Source organism: Protopterus annectens, chromosome 6.part1 (genome assembly GCF_019279795.1).
Source record: "Protopterus annectens isolate FY-2018-M chromosome 6.part1, PAN1.0, whole genome shotgun sequence".
In the NCBI taxonomy this organism is placed as follows: domain Eukaryota; kingdom Metazoa; phylum Chordata; order Ceratodontiformes; family Protopteridae; genus Protopterus; species Protopterus annectens.
The window spans coordinates 431,308,161-431,333,418 of NC_056738.1; the positions used below are offsets into that span (position 1 = coordinate 431,308,161).

General features: G+C 38.3%; 2 protein-coding genes across 2 annotated transcripts in view; one reads left to right on the plus strand and one right to left on the minus strand.

The window, feature by feature from the left end:
* Positions 1–2,960, minus strand: part of NDUFS1 (NADH:ubiquinone oxidoreductase core subunit S1) — a 1,309,138-nt gene extending 1,306,178 nt beyond the window's left edge. The window contains exon 1 of the mRNA XM_044075860.1: positions 2,837–2,960. The gene's annotated coding sequence lies outside the window, so the exon portion shown is untranslated. The remainder of the gene's footprint in view (positions 1–2,836) is intronic.
* A 178-nt stretch (positions 2,961–3,138) lies between these two features.
* Positions 3,139–25,258, plus strand: part of LOC122805613 (aspartyl aminopeptidase) — a 1,034,351-nt gene continuing 1,012,231 nt past the window's right edge. The window contains exon 1 of the mRNA XM_044075861.1: positions 3,139–3,246. Coding sequence (XP_043931796.1) covers positions 3,241–3,246 — 6 coding nt within the window. The 5' untranslated portion in view covers positions 3,139–3,240. The remainder of the gene's footprint in view (positions 3,247–25,258) is intronic.

Below are 25,258 nucleotides of genomic sequence, written 5' to 3' on the forward strand. Positions count from 1 at the left end.
TATTCTGAATCCCTTAACCCATCTACTTAACAGCCTAGGCCGTGGCTATAATTTGGCTCCTAAAAAGTGCCAAGATTCATCTTCTCTTGGTCGACAATTTAAAACTGTATAGTTCATCAGATGAGGAAATAAAAGCACAACTGCAATTTGTCAAAACTTTTTCAGATGATACAAGAATGTCATTTGGTCTTGATAAATGTACAAAAGCAACCTTTAAAGCAAGAAAACGACAGCACCAGGAAAACAGTTTAGGACAAGAATGTGATACAAAAGATCTTGAGCAAGATGAAGTATATAAACATTTGGGAAATGATGAGGAAAACAAAACACGAACAAATGTGAATAAAATTTAGCAAGGAATAAGTGTTGACATCTAGGAACAAAATCCAAGCTATAAACCAATTTGCTCTTCCTGTCCTAACTGATAGTTTTGGAGTGATTGATTGGCCCCAAAACGTGCTGGATAGATCAGATAGGATGCTTCATGCTCAAATGATTTTTTTTTTTTTTTTTTTTTTTTTTTTTTTTTAATAAATCAGCGCATACTAAGATTATATACTCCCCATTCCAAAAGAGGGATGGGCCTCGTTGAAAATTGATTACATGTACAGATCTGCAATCGTGGGACTCCACACATCTGCTGACCTCACAAGACCCAAATATAGTGAAAGTTTTGAAACATTTATTATTTATTTATTTTATTTTATTTTACATTTGTTAACCGAGGGTGTCTGACTGAGCCGAAAAAGCCCTTTTTCAGCAGAGGCCCGGGGAGAAAAGCTCCACAAAGGAAAATTACAGACACATTTAGTTATTTAGACATGATCAGTATACATACAAATTACAACAGACATGTTTTTACAGTGGTATGCGGCACAAACAGTTACAGTGGAGAGAACAAACAAAATTCCAGTGAAGACTTGGAGAAATTAAAAAATGGGAAAGTGATAACTAAAAGCATTGTATCCATGGTATTTACGGAAAGCAAGTTGTGGGCAGTTGTTATATAACAAAGAATATAACAAATATAACAGATGTGGTAAAATGATGAAAAGTAGTAACTGTTTATGGGTAACACAGGAATAAACAGGGAAGTCTATTATGAAATTGTGACATTACAAAACAGTGATATTAAAATGTTTATGACTTTTATATTAAAAATATAAATTTGTAAGATATGTAAACATGTAAAAAAACTATTTCAATAAAATGGTGTGTGCATATAATATCCTCCTAAACCACCATCATCTCGGGTAGATGGATCTCAGTTAAACACCTCATCCAAAGGATGGCACACTAAGGAGTGCAAGGAACCCAAGCACCTGGTGTGATGATAGAACCCACAGCCTTCTGATCTTTCAGCAGCCTGTTGATTCTCTTACCAAACTTCCTAATGTTGCAAATGAATCAACACAATCACAAAATATAAATCAGCAATATTGCTCTGCAAATGCCACTACTAACATACACATTTTGCTTTCACAATACAAGCTACTTTTTACTTTTAGGAATCTACTATCTGCAGCTTCTGACAAACCAAATGAACCAAATATTAGGTTAGAGATGAGGATGCATAGTTTATAAACATGTTACATTTGGCCTTGGAAAGTTTTCTTTAATTACTCCTAGTTGTAGCTTGCACCAAAGCAAACACTACAGGATTGTTGCCGACTGCAATAGTTATCAGTTTTAAACTCAAGTACAATACCCCCAAACCACTATGACATTTTACATACTAATTAGGGTTACCACCTCTTTGGGCAGTTGTGTCCTGCAAAAAAATTAAAAAAAAAAAAAAAAATGGTCAAATGTCCTGAGATTTTAGGACAAAATTATTTCCTATATTTTGTGTAATAGTTGCATAAAACATTCTGTATCTGAAACACTTAAATATTATAATAAACAGAATAAGCAACTAAAATAAGCTTTTATTTAGGCAAAAAGTGAAGTTCTGTCCTTGGTACTGGCCGTGGGTATGTTTCCCCCCGAAAAATCTTACGTTTGTACCAAAAATGTCCCACTTTTGGCATTTGAAAAGGTGGCAACCCTAATATTAATACGCAAGTCACTCAGAAATACTGATACTTTCTCATAATGAGTAAGACGTGTGTGGCTTTAATGTCTGCTATGAAAAAATCACGCATTTTATGAAATATACAGCAAGATCGAAAAGGGGGGGGGGGACAGATGAAAGGTCATGTGCACAACTCTGACACGGCTAGTACTTTTCAAGGGTACAACGAGGCATGATGTATTCAATTAAAAACGTCTTTAACAGTACGGTTCACTGACACCAAAACATGAACAACTTGCCAACACCAGATCAGCCAACATTTCTTACCTCTATACGGGAAACAACTGGAAAGATAGACGCTAAATTGTTGGTAAATGGGGGAATAACAAGATTAAACACTCAAACCAGGAAGCAATGAAGCATGACAACTGCAAGTAAAGCTGTAGACAGTTTTTTTTTTTTTACTACATAACTGTTATGGACTTCACATGTTAGAAAACAAAAGGGTCACAGGCACAAAAACTATTTAAAAGCAAGGTACTATCAACTACAAGCGTGAAGCTAAAACCTATTCAAAACAAACCAACGCACACACGCCCACACTTGTACAGGAAAAAACGGAACGTAGATGTCAACACGTGTAACAATGAATTACATGTATTTACAACTGCTAAAGTCTGAAGGAAAAATTCAAGGACAATGTACGTTAATAGTTATTGGCTCAGAGTATGCTCGTCACTTAAACATAACAGAGATCCTCATAACATATGTGCAATCTACATTTTCTCTCGCGCTAGATTAATTCCGAAACCAATTACTTGCCTTGGCTAAAAAACCCACACAACCTCAGCACCGGCTTCTTTAACTAACTGGCCTTCACAACCACAGCAGACTTGAAAACATACACAGCACAGGTACTGAGAAATATGGCGCTGCATTCGGCAATCTCCGACAAGAATGACGAATGCTAGGTCAAACTAGATGTGATTTTCTTTTTCACAATTTTAATATTTTCAATTTCAGTATGAAACAATATCAGAAGCAACACTTGGTAAGATTATGTTTTAATTATTTTATAGAGTTTTTATAAGGCCGATTTCTAGTTTCGCCTTTTGTCAGGTGACATATGAGCGTGTGAGTCACTCCCCTAAAAGAATCGCTTGTCCATTTAAGAACTGAAAACGAAACTGTTTATGCTGTAAAGGACGAGTGGTATTTTGGAAGGAATGCAGGTTAGTTAATGTGGACATGTAATAGTAGGTGGTTTGTAAATTTGTTATTGTTGAATGCTTAAATTATGCAAGCTGGTGTATATTGCATTGTGAAGTACAAGAGAATGTTATTAAAAAGTCCTTATGTTTGATTGTTCCTATAAATGTGGTTTATACTGTATTGTAAAGTACAAGAGAATGTTATTAAACAGTTTTTATGTTTGTTTCCCCATTCTTTATATAATATAGATTTGCTACCTCCTCAACCGTCAATATTTTTGTCTGTTCATAATATAGTATTATTATTATATTTTTGACAACTTACATGTGAGTTTCCTATTCTTCATAAAATGCTTGTAAATGCAAAACCTGTTATTCTAGCAATTTTCTGAAAGGAATATATATATTCTTCATAAAATGCTTGTAAATGCAAAACCTGTTATTCTAGCAATTTTCTGAAAGGAATATATATATTCTTTATAAAATGCTTGTAAATGCAAAACCTGTTATTCTAGCAATTTTCTGAAAGGAATATATAAAAATGTCCCTGATTTGGAGCCTTTTTGCCCCCCCCCCCCCTCCACCCAATCCCCTTTATTATTATTGTCTTTGTCCCGGTCCAGATTTCTTGCTTTTAGAGTTTGATGGGTATGGTTATAGCCATAGGTTTCACTCAGTTAGGGACAAATTTCAACAGAATCAGAGTGAAACCCAGAAATCCGAGGCATTTTTAAAATATTGGGAAGACTAACTTGCTACATTGACAGAGTAAGAGGAAGTACATTAATATACATATTCGGAAATAAAGATATCTGTAACTCTAGTTGTTATTTGTTAAATGTAATTCACTTTTTTTGCAAAAGTCACAATTTTGGAGGGATTAAGAGGGACAGAGCTAAAATCTGAGAGAAAATCAGGGGCATTTGAGATATATGTTGTATACCGTATATGGGCAATAAGAGAAAACATTGGACTGAGTGCTTTTTCGTGACATTAGAAGTTACGGTAGAAGCGTAGTTTCGCACATGCGCGCTACCGTCCTAACATTTTAAAGTTCACTCTGTCCAGTGTTCTCTGGTATGTGGCTGTATTGTAAAACGTAGGGTTACATAAGTGTAGGTGTGGGTGAGTTTTGTCCGAGTCAGCGCAGTTTTTATTGCAGAGATCATTCTTATGATGTACGGATTAGTGGATCGAAATGCAAATGATTGCCCGCTGTCCAGCCGTCACGTAAAACTTGTGTACCAGTTTGTTTCTAGGGATGCCCCCTTTTCAAATGCCCAAAGTGGAATATTTTTGGTACAAACATCAGATTTGGAAGGGCGAAACATACCTATGGCCAGTACAAAAGACAGAACTTCGCTTTTTTTTGTCTAAGTAAAAGCTTATTCTTGTAGAATTTTAGCTGCTTATTCTGTTTCTTATAACATTTAGGTGTTTCCGATGCAGAATAACTGTTTTATGCAACTATTACACAAAATATAGGAAATAATTTTGCCCTAAAATCTCAGGACATTTGACATTTTTTTGCAGGACACAACTGCCCAAACAGGGACTGTCCCTCCCAAAGTGGGATGGTAACCCTATTTTGGCCCCGCGATGTGGTACTGACATGGTATTAGTTTAATGAAACGTGCAGTTATTTTTCTGTCTGTGTAGCCCTTGTGCGATGTTTAATTATTCATAGGTTCATACTAGGCTATCTGCCCGAGGGCATTTGCAAGCCTAGCCCATCGTTTTGTGGCTTACGCCACCCCTTAAGTATGGGGAACTATACCCATTATTTTGCTGTGCCTCTGTCGAGCAGTGACACTGAGGTAATCCCTGGGGTATATCTGCGATCTCCCATCCATTGGTCAAGATTTCTCTTGAACAAGGCCAGCGAGGTGCTCTGCCTCACATGTACCGGGATTTTGTTCCACAGCATAGGGAGTCTTTGGGTGATGAATCTATCCCTCCAGCACGTCCTATTAATAGCCGTGTCGAGGTTTAAGTCTCCCGCCCTTGTGGCTCTGATGGATCTAGATTTTTTGAGGTGAAGCATATTCATCAAATCTGGGTTTGACATGGCCTTGTATGTTAGGCAAAGGTCGCCTCTGAGCAAGCGGTGAGCGACTGAATAGAGCTGGAGTTCTTTCAGTCGGGCAGCATAGGACAGATTTTTGAGACCCTTTATCCTTTTGATGAGGAACTTTTGTGGCCTCTCCAGCTGCTGCAAGTGTCGGGTCAGATACATTCCGAATGGGGCATTGTACTCAATCATTGGTCTGATGAGTGATGAGTAAAGGGAGACTATGACCTCCCTTGATCTAGATGAGAATCCCTTCATGATAAGGTGGGCAATGTAGAAGGTCTTCCTAACTACTTTAGCTACATGGGTGTCGAATGACAGACTACTATCAACCTGGGTCCCCAGGTCCCTGATAACTTCTTCTGTGCTCAGTGGATTGCCACCTATTTGGTAGCTAGGGGTAACCTTGTTTTTCCCGAAGGGTATGACTGTGCATTTTTTGGCATTTAACTTTAGGCCGTGGCTCTGGCACCAGTTATCCGTTTCTGTGTGACCCTTCTGAAGGATATCTGTGTCAGATGTGTTTTCTACTATGGCGCCTAGTTTGCAGTCATCTGCAAACTTTGTCAGCTATAACCCTTCTGTGTTTGCTTGTACTTCGGAAAAGTAGATGCCAAACAAGAGTGGGCCCAGGACTGAGCCCTGTGGGACACCACTTGTGACAGGCTTTGAGTCTGACATGGCGCCAGCAACTCTGACCCTGTGGGTTCTGTCACTCAGCCTGTTTGCAACCCATCTTGTGATGTATGGGTTAACATTTAAGCTGATGAGTTTTTCAATGATACCCGAGTGGGGTATTGTATCGAAGGCCTTAGCCAGATCGAGGTAGGCTGTATGGACTGCCTTTCCCTCATCAATGGCTTTGGTGACTGTTTCGAAAAAGTCAACCAAGTTTAAAAGGCATGATCTTCCTTTGACAAAGCCAAACTGGGTTGGATCCAAAGTCTGCAAATTCTCATTAATACCCACTGATCTTTTGGACCGTCACAGTGACACCAGTATTGCAGGTTTAACTTATTAATAGAACAGCTTAAAAGGTTAAAGAGCCCTTGTACGTATGTTTTGATGGGAGCACTACAGAATCCTGGAGACACACAGGATACCAACACTTACTATACTCCAGCGCAAGTACATACAGAAACATATTGCCCTTCAAGTATATGTAGGGGGGCAAGACCTCCCTGCACCCCCAACACCCTGTGCTACTTGTATATCAACTCCAAGATTGCACACCCCCTGCTACCTAAATATATCAACTCCGTGATTGCACTTCCCTAAGTGCAATCTTGGAGTTGATGTAGCAGGGGTGCCCCACATGGGGGTGCAGGAAGAACAGTAATATAGTTTGTGTTTTATTTGTTTCTGTATGTACTTGTACTGGAATATAGTGAGTGTTAGTATCCTGTGTGTCTTCAGGATTTTGGGCTTTCAGGATTCTGTAGTGCTCCTGTTTTGACAGTTATATTTCTGAATTTACAAATTTAACTCCTTTGTTGTAGTTAACCCCCCCCACCACCACCACCATCACGCACTCGTACCACCATCAGGAAGGCAGTTATACACTGAAGGTCATGCAGGCTGCTGTGGCACTTACACAAAATAGCAGACGCAGTTGCCTTGGATGAAAATAAGTATGCATATCATTTTACAGATCACACCACACGTTTGTTTGGAAGAAATGGCAGCAGTTATGTATTTATTATACAAATCAAATTGGGTATGAAGGGAGTGCCAGATGCCAATCTAATCAATGCCAGCCAAGGCTCTTAAGGTGTGTTCAAAGGGCAGAACTTGGAAAAAAGTCAAATCCAGTCAGCCGAGCCATATAAATGCTCAACCAATACCAATGGCTGAAGGGATCTACAACCAAATGCCGACAGTCCCCTGTCACCTGTAAGCCAGATACTAGTGGCTGAAGGTGTTCTGCTCCTTGTGGGACCTAAGGCTGTGGCCCCCATCGTGCCAGCTACACCATAAGGCACCCCACCCAAAGAAGGACCAAGCTGTCGGAGCCTGCACCCCTCCCAGGCCAAGCTCACTCCTTTGCAGTTTTAGTTTTCCAACCCTTCTGCCACAGGAAGATGGCTTGTATTACATGCACCCCCCCCCCCCCAGCACATCTGCCAACTTTGCCATTCATCCTTTAAGGTTTTCTATAAATAACCTTGTTCTTGAATGTGATGGGTGAACTCCCATCACTTCTGTACAGTTCTAGTGAACTGATATTGGTGTGGTGAAGTACCCAACCCCTTCGTTCTCTTACCTATTGTCTAATGAATCTGTTGGTCAACTTCCTAGCCCTTTTCACTGCTTTGACATTATTTGCTCCTTGCTGGACTGGTCTAGGAAATATCTGATTACACATGCTTACTGTTCAGCCAGATCTGCCAGATTTGTTTGGATAAGTGACAAATTGTATTTTTTGAGGTACAACAATGGGCTGCTTGTTACAGTTTTCCCCATGTATGTAATACAATTAAACATGGCTCAGGTAATGACTCAGAATACTCTGTTAAAGCTGCCAGTAGGTGCCACTGCTACATTCCTGTCCTCCCCAGCAAACAAACCTGCATTTCTTTCTATTTGAAACCCAGGTTCTGCCAAGATTTGTCCAATTCTCTGGAATACCTCTGGATCCACACCTCTGTCAGCTGCCTTATGGTACCTGCAAATGAGAATGCTGATTAGTTGTCCTCATCATAGTCCGACTGGACACATGGTGATTGTTTTCAGAGGAGGCCCTGGGAGAAAAGCTCCAAATACATTGTAAAAACAATAAAAAAAATAAAAAATTATATAAACATAGCTATTTTGTACAAAGAGCATAGAACATATAAAAGAAGTAAAAATCATAGTTTTATAATTGACACAGCCTACAGTGGTTAGAATATTGAGAAACAATTACACAAGATAGTATGCAACAAATATAGAATTGCTTGAACATAGATTCAAAAAGAAGTTTCTGTAGGCAAACAGGGTCATAAACTATAAATCATAGCTATAAAGGTGGCCTAAACATGTGGTTCACAGTACACCTGTGATCTAGGAATGTTGAAGGTTGGGAACAGGTGCAATTAGTCTGGTTCTGTACAGGAACATATCCAAGTTTTGAATAGGACATCTTTTAGTAGGGATTTCTAAGTATGTTTACTCTTCAGACATCTATAATGTCAGAGGGAGAGATATATGTACAGTTTTGTGTATTTTATATGTTAATGCCATGCAGATTTGGTATTACTACACAACCCCACACTAAGCCTGCCATTGGTCATTTGTGATCCATGTTGTACCCCAGTAAACAAGGTATAAACAAAGTACATAAAACCGTGAAACTTCATTTGCCCTGTGTTGGTAATCTCCCTCCTCACATGCTTACATGGCTAGCTGACTACTCTTGTATTGTGCCCCACAACATACTGTGATTTTTCTTGCAACTCTCACCCTGATGTATACTTCTCCAACTAAATAGATGCTAGACTGTACTCATTACCATTCCTTAAATCAGAACTTTGCAAACAGTTTCCCATTCAGATGCCTGCCAAAAACTGACACCATCTGTTATACTTGTAAATTGTTAAATTGGTAATTCTACATGACAAATGACCTAGTAATTTGTTGTCTTGTTTTTAACAGTCTTATGTGGCATTAATATAGGCTCTACTGTACTTACCACGTGAAACTTGTCAACTCTTCTTAGCTGCTGCCGAACACTGAACCACCATCTGTAATGGAAAGTGAAGTAACACTCATGTTGTCACCACTCCATTTTGCTCCTTGAACTGCCTTATTCTCAACCACTCCGGTTTAAACTATGTTAAGGGGCTTCATTGTGAAACTCTGTGGAAAGAGCAATGCTGGAACATTGGTATAACAGTATTCAGTTAACATTTCAAGGTACTGCTGCAACCCTTGCTGTATTACTACTAATTTTGTGGTCACTGAGTGAGCACCAGTTGTACCATACTTGTATGTAGAGTGTCCCCCCCCCCCCCATTACCAGGATATTCCTAAACCTGTAACATCTTTGTCACTCTGGACCTTCACATTTATTTATTTATTCATTAATTTATCTTCTCAGCCAGTATAGGCACAGCAAAGCCATTTCCTTTCAGGGTGTAGATCCACCCCAGGAGTTATGCATGTGCCTACCAAACATGTCTCATTTAATTGCAGCTTATGATTAAGCCTAAACCCTACCAGTCCTTTATCTTTTTAGCCAGTTTACCCCATAATTTGACCTTAATGCCCATCTGCTAAAGTTGAGTGGCATAATGTAAGGCTCTTAAATAGTCTTTTCTGCAAGCAGCCCCCCACTAAAACATGTGAATAATGCATGATGAGATGCACTTCAACTAAACATTTCATTTTGTTTCAACCAACAAACCTTCACCAACCTGACCAATGCTGGGCCTCAGTCATATACCTGCAGCGGTTGCCCCCCCTAAACTATACTGCAAGAGCTGCTTACTGCCTTATCAAGCCTTCCTTAACACCCATCTGCCTACTTTGTCTACCCTTGTTCAGGTCTGCTGCAGTGTCATGAATCTGGCTGTCACCAACCATGACAATACCTTCAGAGTCAATAAAACTATTGAAACAGTCTCAATCTGTGATCCCATCAAGAAAATAAGGGCCATATGACTTGGGGAATAGGCTCTAGCAGTTTTAATTTGTAGAGCTACCCTGATTTTTTTTTTTAAAATTGACTATTTGGACTATAAGCAGAAAATACTGTAAACATTGACCTTCAGAAGTTTAAAATGTATCCTTGGTTTGCTGCAGCTTGCTAAATCAGGATTATTATTGTTATTATAATTATTATTATTATTTCTTCTTCACATACCATTCCAAGTGAGAGCTTGGTCTTCACTTAGTGATTTTCAAAATCCAACCTCTTTAAAGTACAACTATGCTTGCCTGCTTCTCTGAAATGTCATTTATTTGCTTAAACTATTGTTATATAGTGTCAGCTTTATTCACCCAGTTGCTAACAAAAGGTGGACAGGTGGCCAGAATGTATATAGACCTGACCCATGCTCCATGAAGATTTCCAATTATCTGCAGAAAAATGGGCAAGCGATTTAAAGTTGTCAATTTATATTGACACAGTTATGCAGTAGCAGTTGCCATACAATAAGCTAAACAATATACCCACTATGTCTCAACTTTGACAACACAGAGTTGTACAGCAAACTAGATCCCCTAAGTGAATGCTAGATAACCCACCCACCCCTTTTTTTTCTTTTTTAATTGTCCTGGCTACAAGTTTGCCTGTCATATTCACTGATGGCTACAGTCAGTCAATAATGCCAGATATTAGTCTCTTACCTCTTGTTGCTTAGACAATGCAGACTGATACAGGAACTGTAGTCCTATTAACTTTGAAATGCATTACATTAATACTTCTAAATTCTCCTAATCTGGGGTTTTGTCTCGCCATTAGGTTAGGCCTTGCTCAGAATTATTAAACCAAGAAGTTGAGAAATATGCTGCAACTTTCTGCCTCAAGACACAGAAGACCTTCATTCTATCACATTGCAGATTTTTTTTATATATGTGTATACATCTATCATATTTCTAAGTAAAGCTAGAGTGCCATTTGCTTCTAAATGACTTTTCTTGTTCTTGCTGATTTCTTGCCACAAAATGATGTGAATGTCCAAAGCAAACGCATGTATACAAGTGTGTTTGCATATTTATAAACTAAACTTCCAGGAATATACAAGTTTAGTAGTGGTTGCCAGGAAAATTTTACCACTAAAGGCATTTACATTTCCCAAAAATTACCAGTAAATAAGACTCTTAACGTTCCCCTCAGGAATTGTATATGGAAAGTTATAAAACCTTTTTATAACTTGCAGGTGCTTGTCTGCACTTTTGTGAGAGAATTATGTTTGTGTGGCACCTGACTGGTAAAGGGAGGCTAGTCTGGCACTTGGAATAAGTATCCTCATTGGTCCTTTTGAATTTTGTTAAGGTTTTTTTTTTCAAGTCTTTAGCACTGGTATTTAGGCCATTGTTCTGAGTTGGTTTCTGCTTGTTTGAGCATCGTGCATCACTGCGCACTACCATGCAATTGTGCACCAAAGCTGAACAGTTAAAGTCAACAAATTTTCCCTTAAACCCCAGGCAGAAATATCCATTCAAGCTCCTCTGTGATCATTTCTGAAAAGCCACCGCTAGTGACAACAGTTTTCAACCTAGCATAATGGACATTTGGACTACCCTTGTTTCTCCTGCCAGCCTTGTTGACATGGGTCTCTTGAGTTAGTGTAGCAATTTCCTCATGTACACAGGCAACTTTGTACTAATAACAGTGTAGTACATAGTGTGAGAGATGTATTTACACTAAGAATCTAAAATCAATGCTCTCTCTCACTCAAAATAGCAACAATGAGAAGGTTGTCAACTCACCCACCACTACCTTCCCAAAACACAAGTCTGTTACAGCTAACACAATCTCCACAGCACCCATGACACATAGCAACACCAGTATCTCACCCACCAAGCCTGTAAGGCATAACACTCAAAAAACCAAGTGTTCTTGTCATTGGAGACTCTGTAGTGAGACACACAGATGTCCCACTCACCAGATTGGACAAGGAGAAAGTCACAGTCAGCTGTCTGTCTGATGCCAGGATTCGCCAAATCACGCATGCACTCAAGTCTCTCAGCATCAAGTACCGTTATGACTGTGTCATAATTCATGTTGATGTGAATGACCTGAGCCGTACCTCACTGGACTGTATGCAGAGGACATGGTTGAACTGTTGAGTATGTGTTCCAGGCAAGTATGTCCCTAGCCTTGAGCAGCATACTACTTTCACCTCAAATGCTGCCACACTATAAACAAAAAATTGATTGGTTTCAGTAATTGGCTTAGTTTTTGGTGTGATTCCAAGGGGATCCAGTTCCTGTCTGCTTGGGAGGTCATGGTCGACAAACCTCATTGCTTTGCCAGAGATGGCTTTCACCTGGCACCACTAGGCTTTTGGCTGCTAGCAAATGCTCTTGCCTTCCCCCATAGTGCCTTTTTTGGCAAGGTCTCGAAAATATTACCCATGTGAAATTAACCAATCAGAACAAAAGGGTCATTCTGTTAATGCTAGGAGCTTAAACCGAAAACTGCACTTCTATCACTAGAAGATATAGATGTCTTTGCAGTCACAGAAACCTGGTTTAAGGCCTGAGAGAGTACCCCGGCCCTGCAAGGCTACAACGCCTTCCACATCTTTAGACCACAAAAGAACCTGTGAAAACCAAAGGAGGCGGTGTTTTAGTTTATATTGGAGATAAATTCACCTCACTTCTAGACTGGACAACTCCATGGAGTTACTCCAGGTCCAGTTTATAGTGGGTAAGAACCCCATTAAAGTCCTAGCCAGTTATAGGTCTCCTCCATGGGTCACGACACCCGCATAGCCTACTTAACCAAACTGAAGACAATCCAAATGTTACTGAACACAATGGTTATGGGTGATTTCAATTATCCCACCGTCAACTGGGAAACCTACTCTAGCCCAAACTTACTAACACAAAAGTTCCTTGACTTTGTGAATTCAATTGCCCTGGAGCAAATTGTCCATACTCCAACAAGAGGAACAAACATTCTAGATCTGGTCCTCACCAACATGTCAAGCAGGTGCTCTGCTGCAACTGTTGGACCCTCATTAGTTAAAACTGACCACAAGTCAGTCAGCCACTAACACCAGAACTCACACAGGCTGAAATCAGACTAAAAATTTTCACCAAGGCAAAATGTACCCTCTTTTCAAGCCCCACCCCAAGCTGAAAGTGATAACTTTGCTGAAGCGTACCCTAAAGCCTTGTGCAATCTTGCTTAAGTGTATAAACTTAGCTGTACCAAATAGAATGAAAGCCAGAGCCCTGAGTAAAATCAAGCTACCATGGTGGACATCCAGCTTCCGCAAACTCTACAATAAACACAAAATGTTGCTGTCCAAGAAAAGAACGACAAGGACCCAACAATGGAAAAGTACTCTCCTCAGCTTTAACAGGCAAATAAGACAACTTGTCAAAATCCTCCTCCCAAGAGCTCCTTTGAGTGAAACCTAGCAAGTACTGCCAAGAATAACCATAAGGCCTTTTACAGCTATGTACATAACCTAAAGGGTAGGACCCAAGCATGTGCACGACTGGTGGCCAACCGTATCGCACACACTGATTCCACAGGCATAGCGAACCTGCTAGTGGACAGGTTTGGTAACAATCTTACTCCCTTAACCCCTCCTAACTTACAGCAAGCTCTCTCCCCTCCTCATGTATATAAAGAGCTGGTCCTCAAAGCCCTGTCAAAGGCAAAGAACATGGCCTCTGTGGGACAAGATGACATCCCAGGCTGTCTTCTAATCAGGCTAAAACATGAATTAGCATCACCACTAAGTATCCTTTTCAATCATATCCTAACCGCAGGCTTTGTTCCTGTGGAATGGAGAACAGCTACAGTTATTCCCCTTCACAAAGGTGGCTTAGCAACAGAACTGAGGAATTGCATACCTATAAGCCTGACCATTCTCATCTGTAAGGCCATGGAACATATGTCATAAATAAAGACGTAGGTGACATTCAAGCCCTGGATCCAGTTTGGCCTCATGAAGGGTAGATCCTGCCTGTTAAATTCGGTGGATTTCTTTGAAAGTGTGACCAAGGCCATTTATGAGGACGAATCTGTACACAGCGCATACCTCGAATTGACAAAGGCTTTGTACACATTCCCACATTCAGGCATTACCAATAAACTTAGCAAACTGAATGTAAGCCCCTTCACTGTAAAATGGGTTACCAACTGGCTCACAAACTGAATACCCACTATCAAAGTTGGTGACTCCACATCAACCAGCAGACCTGTTACCAGTGAGGTGCCACAGGGGTTGGTGCTGGGCCCCCTACTGTTTAGTTTTGACCAAAACGTCTGGTATGTATATACCAAAGGGTTGTAGCTGACCAAGTTTGCAGATGACTGCAAACTAGGTGCAATCATTGAATCCCCAAATGATGGCAGTGTACTCCAGGATGGTCTCACACAGGCCAACATCTAGTGTATTAATCACTGTCTCATACTGAAAGCAAAGCAATGGGTCATCGTTCCCATTGGCACAAAAATTGCCCTTCACACTATCCAGTCAATTAACAATACCTTTAAGTACCCATGAAGTGGTAAGGGACCTGGAATCACAGGTTGACTGCGACCTTAACTTTGATCACCCCTTGTCTACCATTGTAAGAAAATGCAGAGATTCCATTTGGTGGCTTTTATTTTCTTTTTCAAGGGCTGGAAGCCAGGGTGATTTGCAGACTGTGGGCAACACCTGGGGAGGCTGAAAGACAACTCTAGCAAGCTGTAAAAGAGAAAAGAAAAGAGTGATTACTGAGTAGCTCCGGTGGAAGGAGAAAGATAAATACAGCTAGGTAGTGTAGTACAGACTGGTAGAGGAGGATGATCTAAGGTTAGGTTTGTTGTGAGAGTGTGTGCTTATAAAACAGTGGAGTGGGGGGGGGTGTGAGAAGAGATAGTGGTACAGGAGAGGAATGAGATAGAAGATATACGGGGAAAAGGTAGATACAAAGTAAAAATGGGACAGCAGTAGAAGGGTTTTAGACTTACAAAAAGGCAGCAGATACAACTTCAAATATTTGCAATATACAGCAGAAATGCAGCAGTAGTTAAAAGGTTACAAAAAATACAAAACACAAGATTTAAAGGTTACTAGTACATATCAGCAGTTACATCACAAAGTGGGATTACATGATTAAAGGACAATTACATATGTGTCCGGTCGCAGCGTCTACATGCTGGCCTTTTTCCTATATGCAGTGTAAAGCACTTCTGCCATTAGGTCCTAAATAATTTCCAGCAAATTGCCTAAACCTTGGTGTACCCATACAATATTTAGTTAAACATTTCTATCCAATGATACCCATTTATTTATTAATTACCTGCAGTGGGCTGGTAAATCCTATAATACCTAGATTAGGTTTATCATAGCAGCCAGCTTTTTTTTCTTCTTTTAATTATTAAATTAACTGAACGTAATTTACCTTGTATTAAGGGTGTCGTAGAACAGTACCCCCTGCCCCAGATGTGCAGTAGCCTAAACCCTACCTGCCACCCAACACCTGGTGACATTTTAGAATAATGAATAAATATTCATGATGATGTCTTTCCTTGCACCATGAATATTCCTTGGGTATTCTGCATGTTAACTCGAGGGGGTACTACATAAATTATGCTAAAGAAACAGCACTGTAACTGGAAGTACTACAATGCAATAGTGCCTTTTTTATTAGAGCATGTGTTTTGACATATACACCTTACGTGAATGACATAAAAAATATTATATGCATGCACTGGAACATGATATTAGTAGATGACGAAGTTAAAAACATTTTGGGCGATAGACCATAATTTGTTTAGAAAATGGGTTTGAATGGAAAAATATATTTAGAAAGAATGTCGAAGTGTAATAATATTGATAGGGATGGAAAAATTACCAAGAAATGTGGGGCTTATAACTAGTGTGGTTATATAAGTGAGGAAGTGGGATGCAGATTGAATGATACCAACAGAACTTATGTGAAATTCATAAGAGGGAACTGCAATAGTAGTAATATAATTTATTTGGCTAAGTGCACTGCATGCCCTGCATTTTACATCGGAAAAACAGAAAGGCAACTGAAGAAACAGATATATGACCATATTTATAGGATTAAAATTAGGGACACAAAAAATGCACTTTACAGACACATCAGTAAATGTGATTTGCATAATTTTAAATTTGCTGTCATCGATCATGTACAGAATTCACCTCGTGGAGGGAATTTTAAGGCACTTTTAGGTAAAAGGGAAAGTGTTTGGCAATTTTTAACAGATGCCACTAGAGAACCGGGCATCAATGATTTCATTTCTGTTAAGCCGTTTTTGCTATTGCAATAAGTATCAGAAGACATGAAGGACATTAGGAATTAGTCCTAGCAAAAATAGAGATAATGTATATAATATAGTTTAAAATATGTGATATATATGCTTATTGATGAATTTTGTGTATAGTATGTCGTTTTGTTTTCTGTTTTATTTTTCATTTTTTGACATTGCACAGTTATGATTTTATGAAAAACATAATAGCAGGGTTTTAGTAATGTTACACTCTGTTTTAATTTTTGATATTCATATTTTTACAGTCATGATTTTATGGAAAATATTAATAGTATGGTTTTAATAATGTTATTAAGTACAGCAATATGGCAATTTTTTAGTATTTTTTCAGGATGTATATATTTTGTATTGTAGATCAGTGATCTTGTGTGTTGACATTTTAAATACTTTAAACTTTTTTAAAAAGAAGATATGCGCCGATTAAAGGGTTAAATATATTTATTTCAGTTGTGTGAAAGTTGGCACCAAAAAGTATTTAAAAGCAATAGTATTAACTGTGTCACCTGGTCTGATGAAGTCTGCATTGCGCAGATGAAAGCGCTTACCAGGATTTGTATATATGTTATGCTGATGTGAGAGTTTTGCAGAGTTTTAATTGGTAATTACCTTCTTAATCGAGTTGAGTATTACTCGCAGCCTTTTACAGGAGCTTGGACGGAGGAACTGTCTATTTGTTTTGCATTGTTTGGAATTAATTAACCCACTTAGCTGCCTGTTCAATTTGATGTGAGATTTCTTACCTTTATGGAAGTTACACTTCTTTATTTTAGTTGTGATGTTTTTCTAGGGCAGCCACGATGGTGCAGCGGTAAGCGTTGTCGCCTCATAGCAAGATGTTCTCCGGTTCGATCCTTGGCTGGGGTGCCTTCTGTGTGGAGTCTGCATGTCCTCCCTGTGGTCGCGTGGGTTTCCTCCCACATCCCAAAGACATCCTGTAGGTGGATTAGACATTCTAAATTAGGCCTAGGCGTGAGTGTGCCTTCCGTGGAAGGTTGGGCGTCGGGCTGGCAACTTGACACCGTAAAACTCTACTGCCAATCATGAGAGGACAGGTGATCCGCTGTGGCGACCCCTAACTGGGAAAAGCCAAAAGAGGAAGAAAAAGAAGAGTTGTATAACCTGTCTAATCTGGGATGCCACCAGGGTGGTTTGTTTTGGGCTTACTTCTAGTAGGTACAGCACCCTCACTGACGTGGGTGTACAGAGTTTCTGTGAACAATTCTGCTTAGGCTGCTGTGCTCTCTGGGTTTGGATTGACTTTGAATTTTGACAAACTATCATTTAATACAAGGTAGTTTGCCATGGAATAGTTCCTAACTGTTACTGGGTTTATTTGGGTTGCCAAGTTGATTTTGATTTCAAAGGAGACCGCTTTATAGTCAGACTTACCAGAGAAGATGTGACATTGGGGGTGATGTAACATTCTTCTTTATTTGTAAGTATGAGGTTCAGTATGTTGGAACCTCTGGTGGGTATTTGTACTAAGTGGTTAAGGGTGTTTGTATTTATGAATTCCAGGAATCTGTGCCTGCATGTTTGGGACCATGTAGGATTCCCAGTATATACAAGCATAATTAAAGACCCCCGTGAACAAAGCATTAGGTTGGATGGTAAGTGTCTTTAGTAAGTATGCGCTATGAGTTTTGTGGGGTATACAGGATGATAATTAGCTTGCTAGGGTATGGTATGGTATGGGATTTTATCTATGGTAACCTGCACTTGGAGAAACTCCAGCGCATCATCTTCTTTAACCTACTTCTATGCCTCTTATTGATGTATATCGAGACACCTTCATCTTTAGTCCCTGTCTGTGGAGCTACTTGTCTGAAAGTGGGGAAGGCACTGAAACTTTGCACTGCTGGAGTATTCTCTTCAGCTGTAACCATGTGTCAGTAACTGCACTGATGTCTATTCTCCAGGGTGAGGAAGGCTTGAGTGGAATTTAGCTTTTTGTTTAGCATCCTGGCATTGAACAGTAACATCTTGTGGTTCTGTTGAGTTGATTTTGCTGTTTCGCTAGGTTTCTCAAGTTGGCACTCCCAAAAAAGGCTTTGTGGGGAAGGATAGTTTTAATCAGTATTTGAAAGCCTAGAGGAGACAGGTGCAGACCAACTTTAGCAAAGCAATGTGGTCTGTTAAGCATATCTTCCCATGCTGAAAAATACTGGATCCCTTAGAAGGACACCAGAAGCTTATCCAGTTGTTAAAACTGGTCAACTTTTGATGGTATTGTGGCATCATCCGTGGTGAAGGTAATATGCTGCTCATACCACCTATTGAGAGAGCTCTATATCTTCATATAGTCTAGGGAGGCATGTCTCTGGCCATTTATATCTACATAGACTAAGATGGAATAATAATGGTATCTGTGGTGCAGTGACTTGAATTTGTGTGTAATTTGGCAGATCCTCATTCAGGATAGGCAACTAACCATTATCGTCTCCTTTTTAGCCTGGTTAGGGGGGCTTTGTTATGTTTTACAATGGAGTCCCCTGTGACTAGAGTCCTGGGAAGTTTGTTTACCCTATGGACTTTGTATTTGGGGCTGTACTGATTGATGCTGTAAGCATAGTGTTAGGTGTGGGTCTTGTTGAGTGCTTTTGTGTTTGCTGAGGATAATATTTATTGATGGATTTCTAGGGGGTCTTTTTTGTTTAGGAAGTTGGCATTTAAATGCCTCCGCATATCTTGGCCTATGTGTGCATTGTGTGCTATGTGTGGGGAGTGCTGTGTGCATGGTTTTGACAACCTAGTGCGAGCTTCTATGCAAGAGTTTAGCCACCAGTGGCATGGTGTATGTACATCTCCTGTGTACATTATCTATTACTTTAAGGATGGTTGTCAGTAAACTTGAGAAAAGTGCTACATTGTCTCAAGGTACCCATATCCACCTGGCTGGATGCAGAGAAATTAAGACACTGTGTATCCATGTTGTCTGGTCCCGTAATAAGTGAACTACAAGGATGCGGCATATGAGGGTTAACGGAAAGCTATTAAGGGTGCATTTTTTTGGGGGGGGGGGTGGAGGCAGACTAGGCTAAAAATACTAAGTTTGTCAGTATTGCCACTGGATGTGCAAACTAGCTATTCTAAGCTTGCCATGTCGATGTGCAAGGTTTTGTTCTATACTTCTTTACAGGGGTACTGCTTTATGGGCAGTTCCAATGGGAAAATTTACTTTTAGATGTTTGCATCTTTACAGGACAATGGTACGGTGAGCAGCTCCTTGCAAATGTGCCAAATTTATACCAGAAGTGGAAATACAGAAAACTGACCAATGAGCTTTCTGGCCAATAAAACTGCTACACTTTGAGCCCTTCTGTGTGCTTACCAACTCTGGCAGACCAGTCAAACACCTACTTCTACTAGATGAATAATCCCAGTCCTCTTAATGTAAAAGCACAGTAAAAGAGTGTCCAAAGTGTAATGCTACCACAAACAAACTTAAGGAAAGGCACAAGGAGTGGCAATACGTAATTCAAGATATTAACAACAGTGTACTGTAAACAGCTTATAAAAGTGTGTGATTATCCATTAAAAGTGCTTCACTTTGTGGAAATGAGCAGAGTCACTCAATTGTGCAGAATTTATGAAGGCACTAAAATCAAGGTAAGCTGATTTAGTAAGTCCTCTGACCAATAAAACAACTACATGCAGGAATCGGTGGTGTGTTTCCTTAACCTATACAAGCCAGGCATCCACCCACATCCACTATATGGAAAGCTGTCTTTTTGGTGTAAAAATGCAGAAAATAGCTTGCTTGAGTATAAAAACACTGCTTTATCCAACACTAGCTGTATATTGAATGCAGAGCAAATAAATTAGAAGAACAATGACAGGCAAAATGCACTTTTGAAAAAACAAAACAGGATATCAGCAGTGCAAAAAAGAGGAGCCTGCAAATGTCAATTTACAGTAAGGGCAGGCAAGTTAAAAATTACCAAGTTAAAAAAAAAAAAAAAAAAAAAAAAAAACAGTACAAGGAATGGTGGGAAAAATCAGCAGTAGGAGTCACTGGCAGTGCTTGTAGCTTTTGCAGACCTTGAGTCTTATCAGAAAAGACAAGGCCACAGATATGCTCTGTATATTCAGGTATCACTCAAGAAACAAATTAACAAATGAAATGTGCAGCATGAGTAATTTATGTGTCTGTCTCCCACAGAGAACAAAAGATACCAGGCCAGACAGATTTCTCAAAGGACAAAACAAAATGGAACAGGGAAAATTGAAAGCAGCCACTATCAGTTTACACAATTAAACAGACACAAAAATAAATTATTTTCCTTGTTCTTTGTTTCAAATTGCCAGCAGGGAGTCACCAGTGTATGTAGTTTTTGTGGGCCTTGAATCTTATAAAAAATACCAGACATATTCATAGCTGATTGCTAGGCTAGCCATTTTTCAACCCAAAGGTGAGAATCAAACCCTGTACCTTGTCTGTGAGGCAAACACCTTTGGATGGGGGGATAAACAAATTAAAATTGTTAGGAATTTATGCATACATATGGGTGCACTGATATTGCTCAAAGCACCCAATTCTCGACATTTGCAAATTTGGCACCAAAGGCTTGACTTAGCAAACACTACTATGCATGTACCAATCGACGTCTCAGCACATGCAAAATCTACAAAAAAATATTAAAACATTGTTTTTTTTACAGGGAGGCAAGCCCTCCACACCACTGCTAATTGTATGTATAACAGAATCTTGGAACAACCACACACCAATGAGAGTATGTTCAGGATGACCCCAATAAGTGCACTACTTCCTCAAAATATATAGATTTAATGCGGACACACAATAAAAACAGAGAACAAGGTACAAGCAGAAAAAGGTTAAGCGCTTTCACTCACTGTGAGCTTCATCAGAACACTGTTGTACGCTGTAAATTCCATTAAATATTCAAGCTTAGCGCCAAAAAAATCACCTATGATGCGTACTTAAAGGTACAAATTGTCACATAATATTCATAATTTTTTCTTTTAAAAATCCATTTATATAACAATCTCCTTTTAAAAAAAGTGTGTATATATATATATATATATATATATATATATATATATATATATATACAAGATATATATTATATGTTAAAAATTATATTATATGTAGAAAATGAATATTGTATATAAAAACGCTTAAATAACATATAAAAAACACTGTAATTAAATAAGACTGTGTATAACAATGACACTGGTCTGCAGAATACGGCTCATATTCTTGAACCGAAATAATCACTTGTGAAAAAAACTAGTGAGAATCTAGTGAAAATTAATATTCAAGAATTAGTATATTACATTCAACATTAAATTAAATATAATATATTTTACACATACAAGATAAAATGTCTCTGCCCATGAAAAATCCGTAGGATGTAAACTAAAGTTTCTGTAAATATATTCATAGTTGAGCACATATCTTGATGTTTATGTGCCTGTTTGTCTTCTGTTTTCCATTTCCAAAATAGGTTTACAAGAAATAAAATCATTCAAACCTGGTGGGTTTAATGCATCTAAATACAATTGCCACCATATTTCCTTAAAATTCAACAATTTCTTGGTGTCCCCTCCTTTCGGATTGCTATATATGATGTCTAATATAGCAAATTTAAATTCATGGTCATTCCCCATTTTTTCTACATGTTTAGAAAGTGCATTGGTAGCATCTTTTTTTGTTATACTATAAGTGTGGTCATATATACGCTTTCTAAAATTTCTCTCGGTCTTACCAACGTAAAAACTTGTACATGCCCCATGCGTTGCAATATATATTACCATCTTTGTGTTGTAGTTCCCCTTTTTTGGTTTGACCACTTGTTTGTAATCATTATAAATGCACATTTTATTCACCTCAAGAATGTATTTGCATTGATTACATGCTCCACATTTTCGAGTGCCTTCCGAGGAGACCTTCCTGTTGATGATGTTCATGTTCTGCATGTTTTTCATACCGTCTCTGGGATTTTTTTGTAAAATTTCCTTAATATTATCCCCCATTTTGTACACTATTCCGGGTCTACTACCCACAATTTCTTTGACATGGGAATCAGAATGTAACAAATACCAACATTTGTTCACTATGTCTATTATTTTATCAGATATGGGACTGTAACATAATATTAATGCCCGTTGGTATCCGAATGGCTCCTTTGGGTTATTGGAATTTAAACTTTTGTTGTAATTGATTAATCCTGAACCAAATAAGGGTTTATATTTTTTGCCCCACTCGTTGATAACATATGTCCCTACTTCATTCAACATTTTGAATGGGTATCCTCTATCTTTGAATAACCCAGTTATATAATCAATTTCATCCTTCATTGTTCTGTAATCAGATGTCATCCGTGAAGCACGAATACATTGGCCCTTAAATATGTTTTGCTTTAGCCTAATAGGATGACAACTGTCATAAGCTAAATAATCGTTTGAAAATGTGTTTTTTCTATAAATTTTGGATTTCAGTTCACCTTTGTCTTTGTATATATAAGCATCGAGGTATGCTTACCTTCACAACTCTGTGAAACTGTTGTTAAAAAATTCTATGAGTCTATTCAATTCGTCTTTGGTGCCACCCCATATTAAGTGTATGTCATCCAAAAATCTTGAATAATGGAGAATGCTCTTGTACCAAGGGCTGGGAAAAAGGGTGGTTTCTTCCCAGTCAAGCATCACCATATTGGCAAATATGGGGGCACACGCGGCCCCCATTGCCACACCTTTAGTCTGCCTAAAATGTTCTCCTTCGAAATAAATGAAATTGTTATCCAAGACCATAGACATACATTCAATTATAAGGCAAATCTCATCCCATTCCAGTTCAGAATATTTACGAATACTGTTAGCAAATGCGTCTAATCCTACTTGTTTGGGGATGCATGAGAATAGATCAATTACATCTATGGTGACAAAACAGTTTTCATCCTTCCAATAAGTTGTAGGATACATACTCAAGAATTCCCACGAGTCTTTGACCATGTGTGGGATTTTTTTATAAACGTGTTTTAACATGATATCAATGTATTTACATATGGGGTATGTTTTAGCTCGATTACCTGACAAGATTGGTCTAAATGGGGGGTTACTAGTATTTTTATGTATCTTGGGTATTCCTATCAGGGTAGCCATTATAGGAAATTTTACTCTGAGATAATTATGTGTTTCTCCAGATATCCTACCATCTATTAAAAATTCTTCTAGGTATGAATCAATTCTCTGGTATGCGATATTTACTTCGTTAATAGAAATAGTCTCATAATTACCTGATGTATGCAATATATCGTACATTTTCATGATATATTACATCTTGTCATATATGACTACCCCTCCCCCCTTGTCAGGTTTCATAACACTGATTGGAGTATTCATCCTTAATGCATCTAAGGTTTCCTTCTCTTGTTTGGTTAAATTATTTGAAAAAATATTTTTCTTCTGTTCATTGTACATGTTATAAATTTCTTTAGTTACCACTTTCTCAAATATTTCTACTCTAGGATAATACGGTGGAATAAATGTACTTTCAGTTTTTAAACTCGTTTTCTTAATCTCTTTAGTACTCTCATCCTTATTTTTTGATTTAGATGTGCTAGACTTGTTGAAAAATATAGCTAAATTAATCTTTCTTGCATATTTTTTTATTTCACATAAGCAGTCAACTAAATTGAAACGAGGGTTAGGAATGTATTTCATACCCTTGACTAATAGATCAAAATGACTGCTGTTAATGTCTATACTGGAAAAATTGTATATAGTGAAATTGGCACGTGTATATGTATTTTCCTTTACTGAAATTTCTTTAATGTGAGTATTAGAAACTTCAAATTTTTTCGATACAATTTCTGGTTCTACACCCAATGTCTGTTGTTGTTCCTTCCATACCTTGACTGTTGTTTTCGGTTTTGATTCCAGTAGGGTTGAGTATATTTCTCTTTTTCCCCCTGAAAATGGGCTTCGTATTTATCAGACAAAGTACTATTATGAACATCTTTCACTTCATGTATCTTATACATTCGTTCCTGTTCAACTTTGTGTTTAAACCAAACATAAGCTTCACCATTTTTGTATTGTTGTACATCCCTGATCATTTTCTTCTTTTTCCTCTCCCCAATATTAATTATCCATTTTTCAGCTATGGTAAATTGTTTAGTATATAAATTTTCCCATTCTGTGAATAAGTCACTAGTAATTTGAGAATCTAATGTTTCTACTTCTTGAATCAGTTTGATTAATTTCTCATCATAATGTTTGATGAGAATGTTCATGTATTTTAATCCACATTCATCAAAAAATTAATTAAATTCTGTAATACCATTCTCTTCTACTATAATTCCCATAGGCTTTTTAAAAAATCTCAATCCTTGGGGAACTATTTTCATTTCGATACATTTGTGTAAATAAGCATTATCAGTTTTCAATCCATTAATTTGTTTCAATAATTTACCAAATGCATATATCATCTCCTTTAAACTTCCTAACGGTTTGTTAAATGTGCTGTGTTGCCCTTAAATTGCAGTACCAGTGTCTATGTTAAAACATGTATTTAAAAATTTGTTAAGATACATTTCTTGAATACCCTTAGTACATCTACCTGAAAAATTATCTTTAACAGAATGTACATTTGCATCATTCTTTTTAACCATAGTATTTGTGGCTGCTGTAGAATATGTTTTAGTAGGAAGTAACCGTTTGGGTTTCAAAAGTCAAGTCAGGTAAATTAATTTTACTATTGTTAAATGTCTCATTAATGTCCAGTTCTTGGCAAGTGTCTTTAATTAATTTTTGCACACCAGAACTTTGTCCATTAGGAATAGTAAAACTATTTTCCAAGGTATCATACGCTTTATGAGGTCCATTTAATGACTTTGCGTCATTAGCGTTATTGTTAACAATTGAGGGAAAATCTTTAGAGCACAAACCTGTCACTGCTCCCAGTCGTTCTTGATAACTGGTGTATCCAGAATGCTTTTTCCCTTCGTGCAATAATCCAACCGTTGTGTTTGAACCTGGGAAGG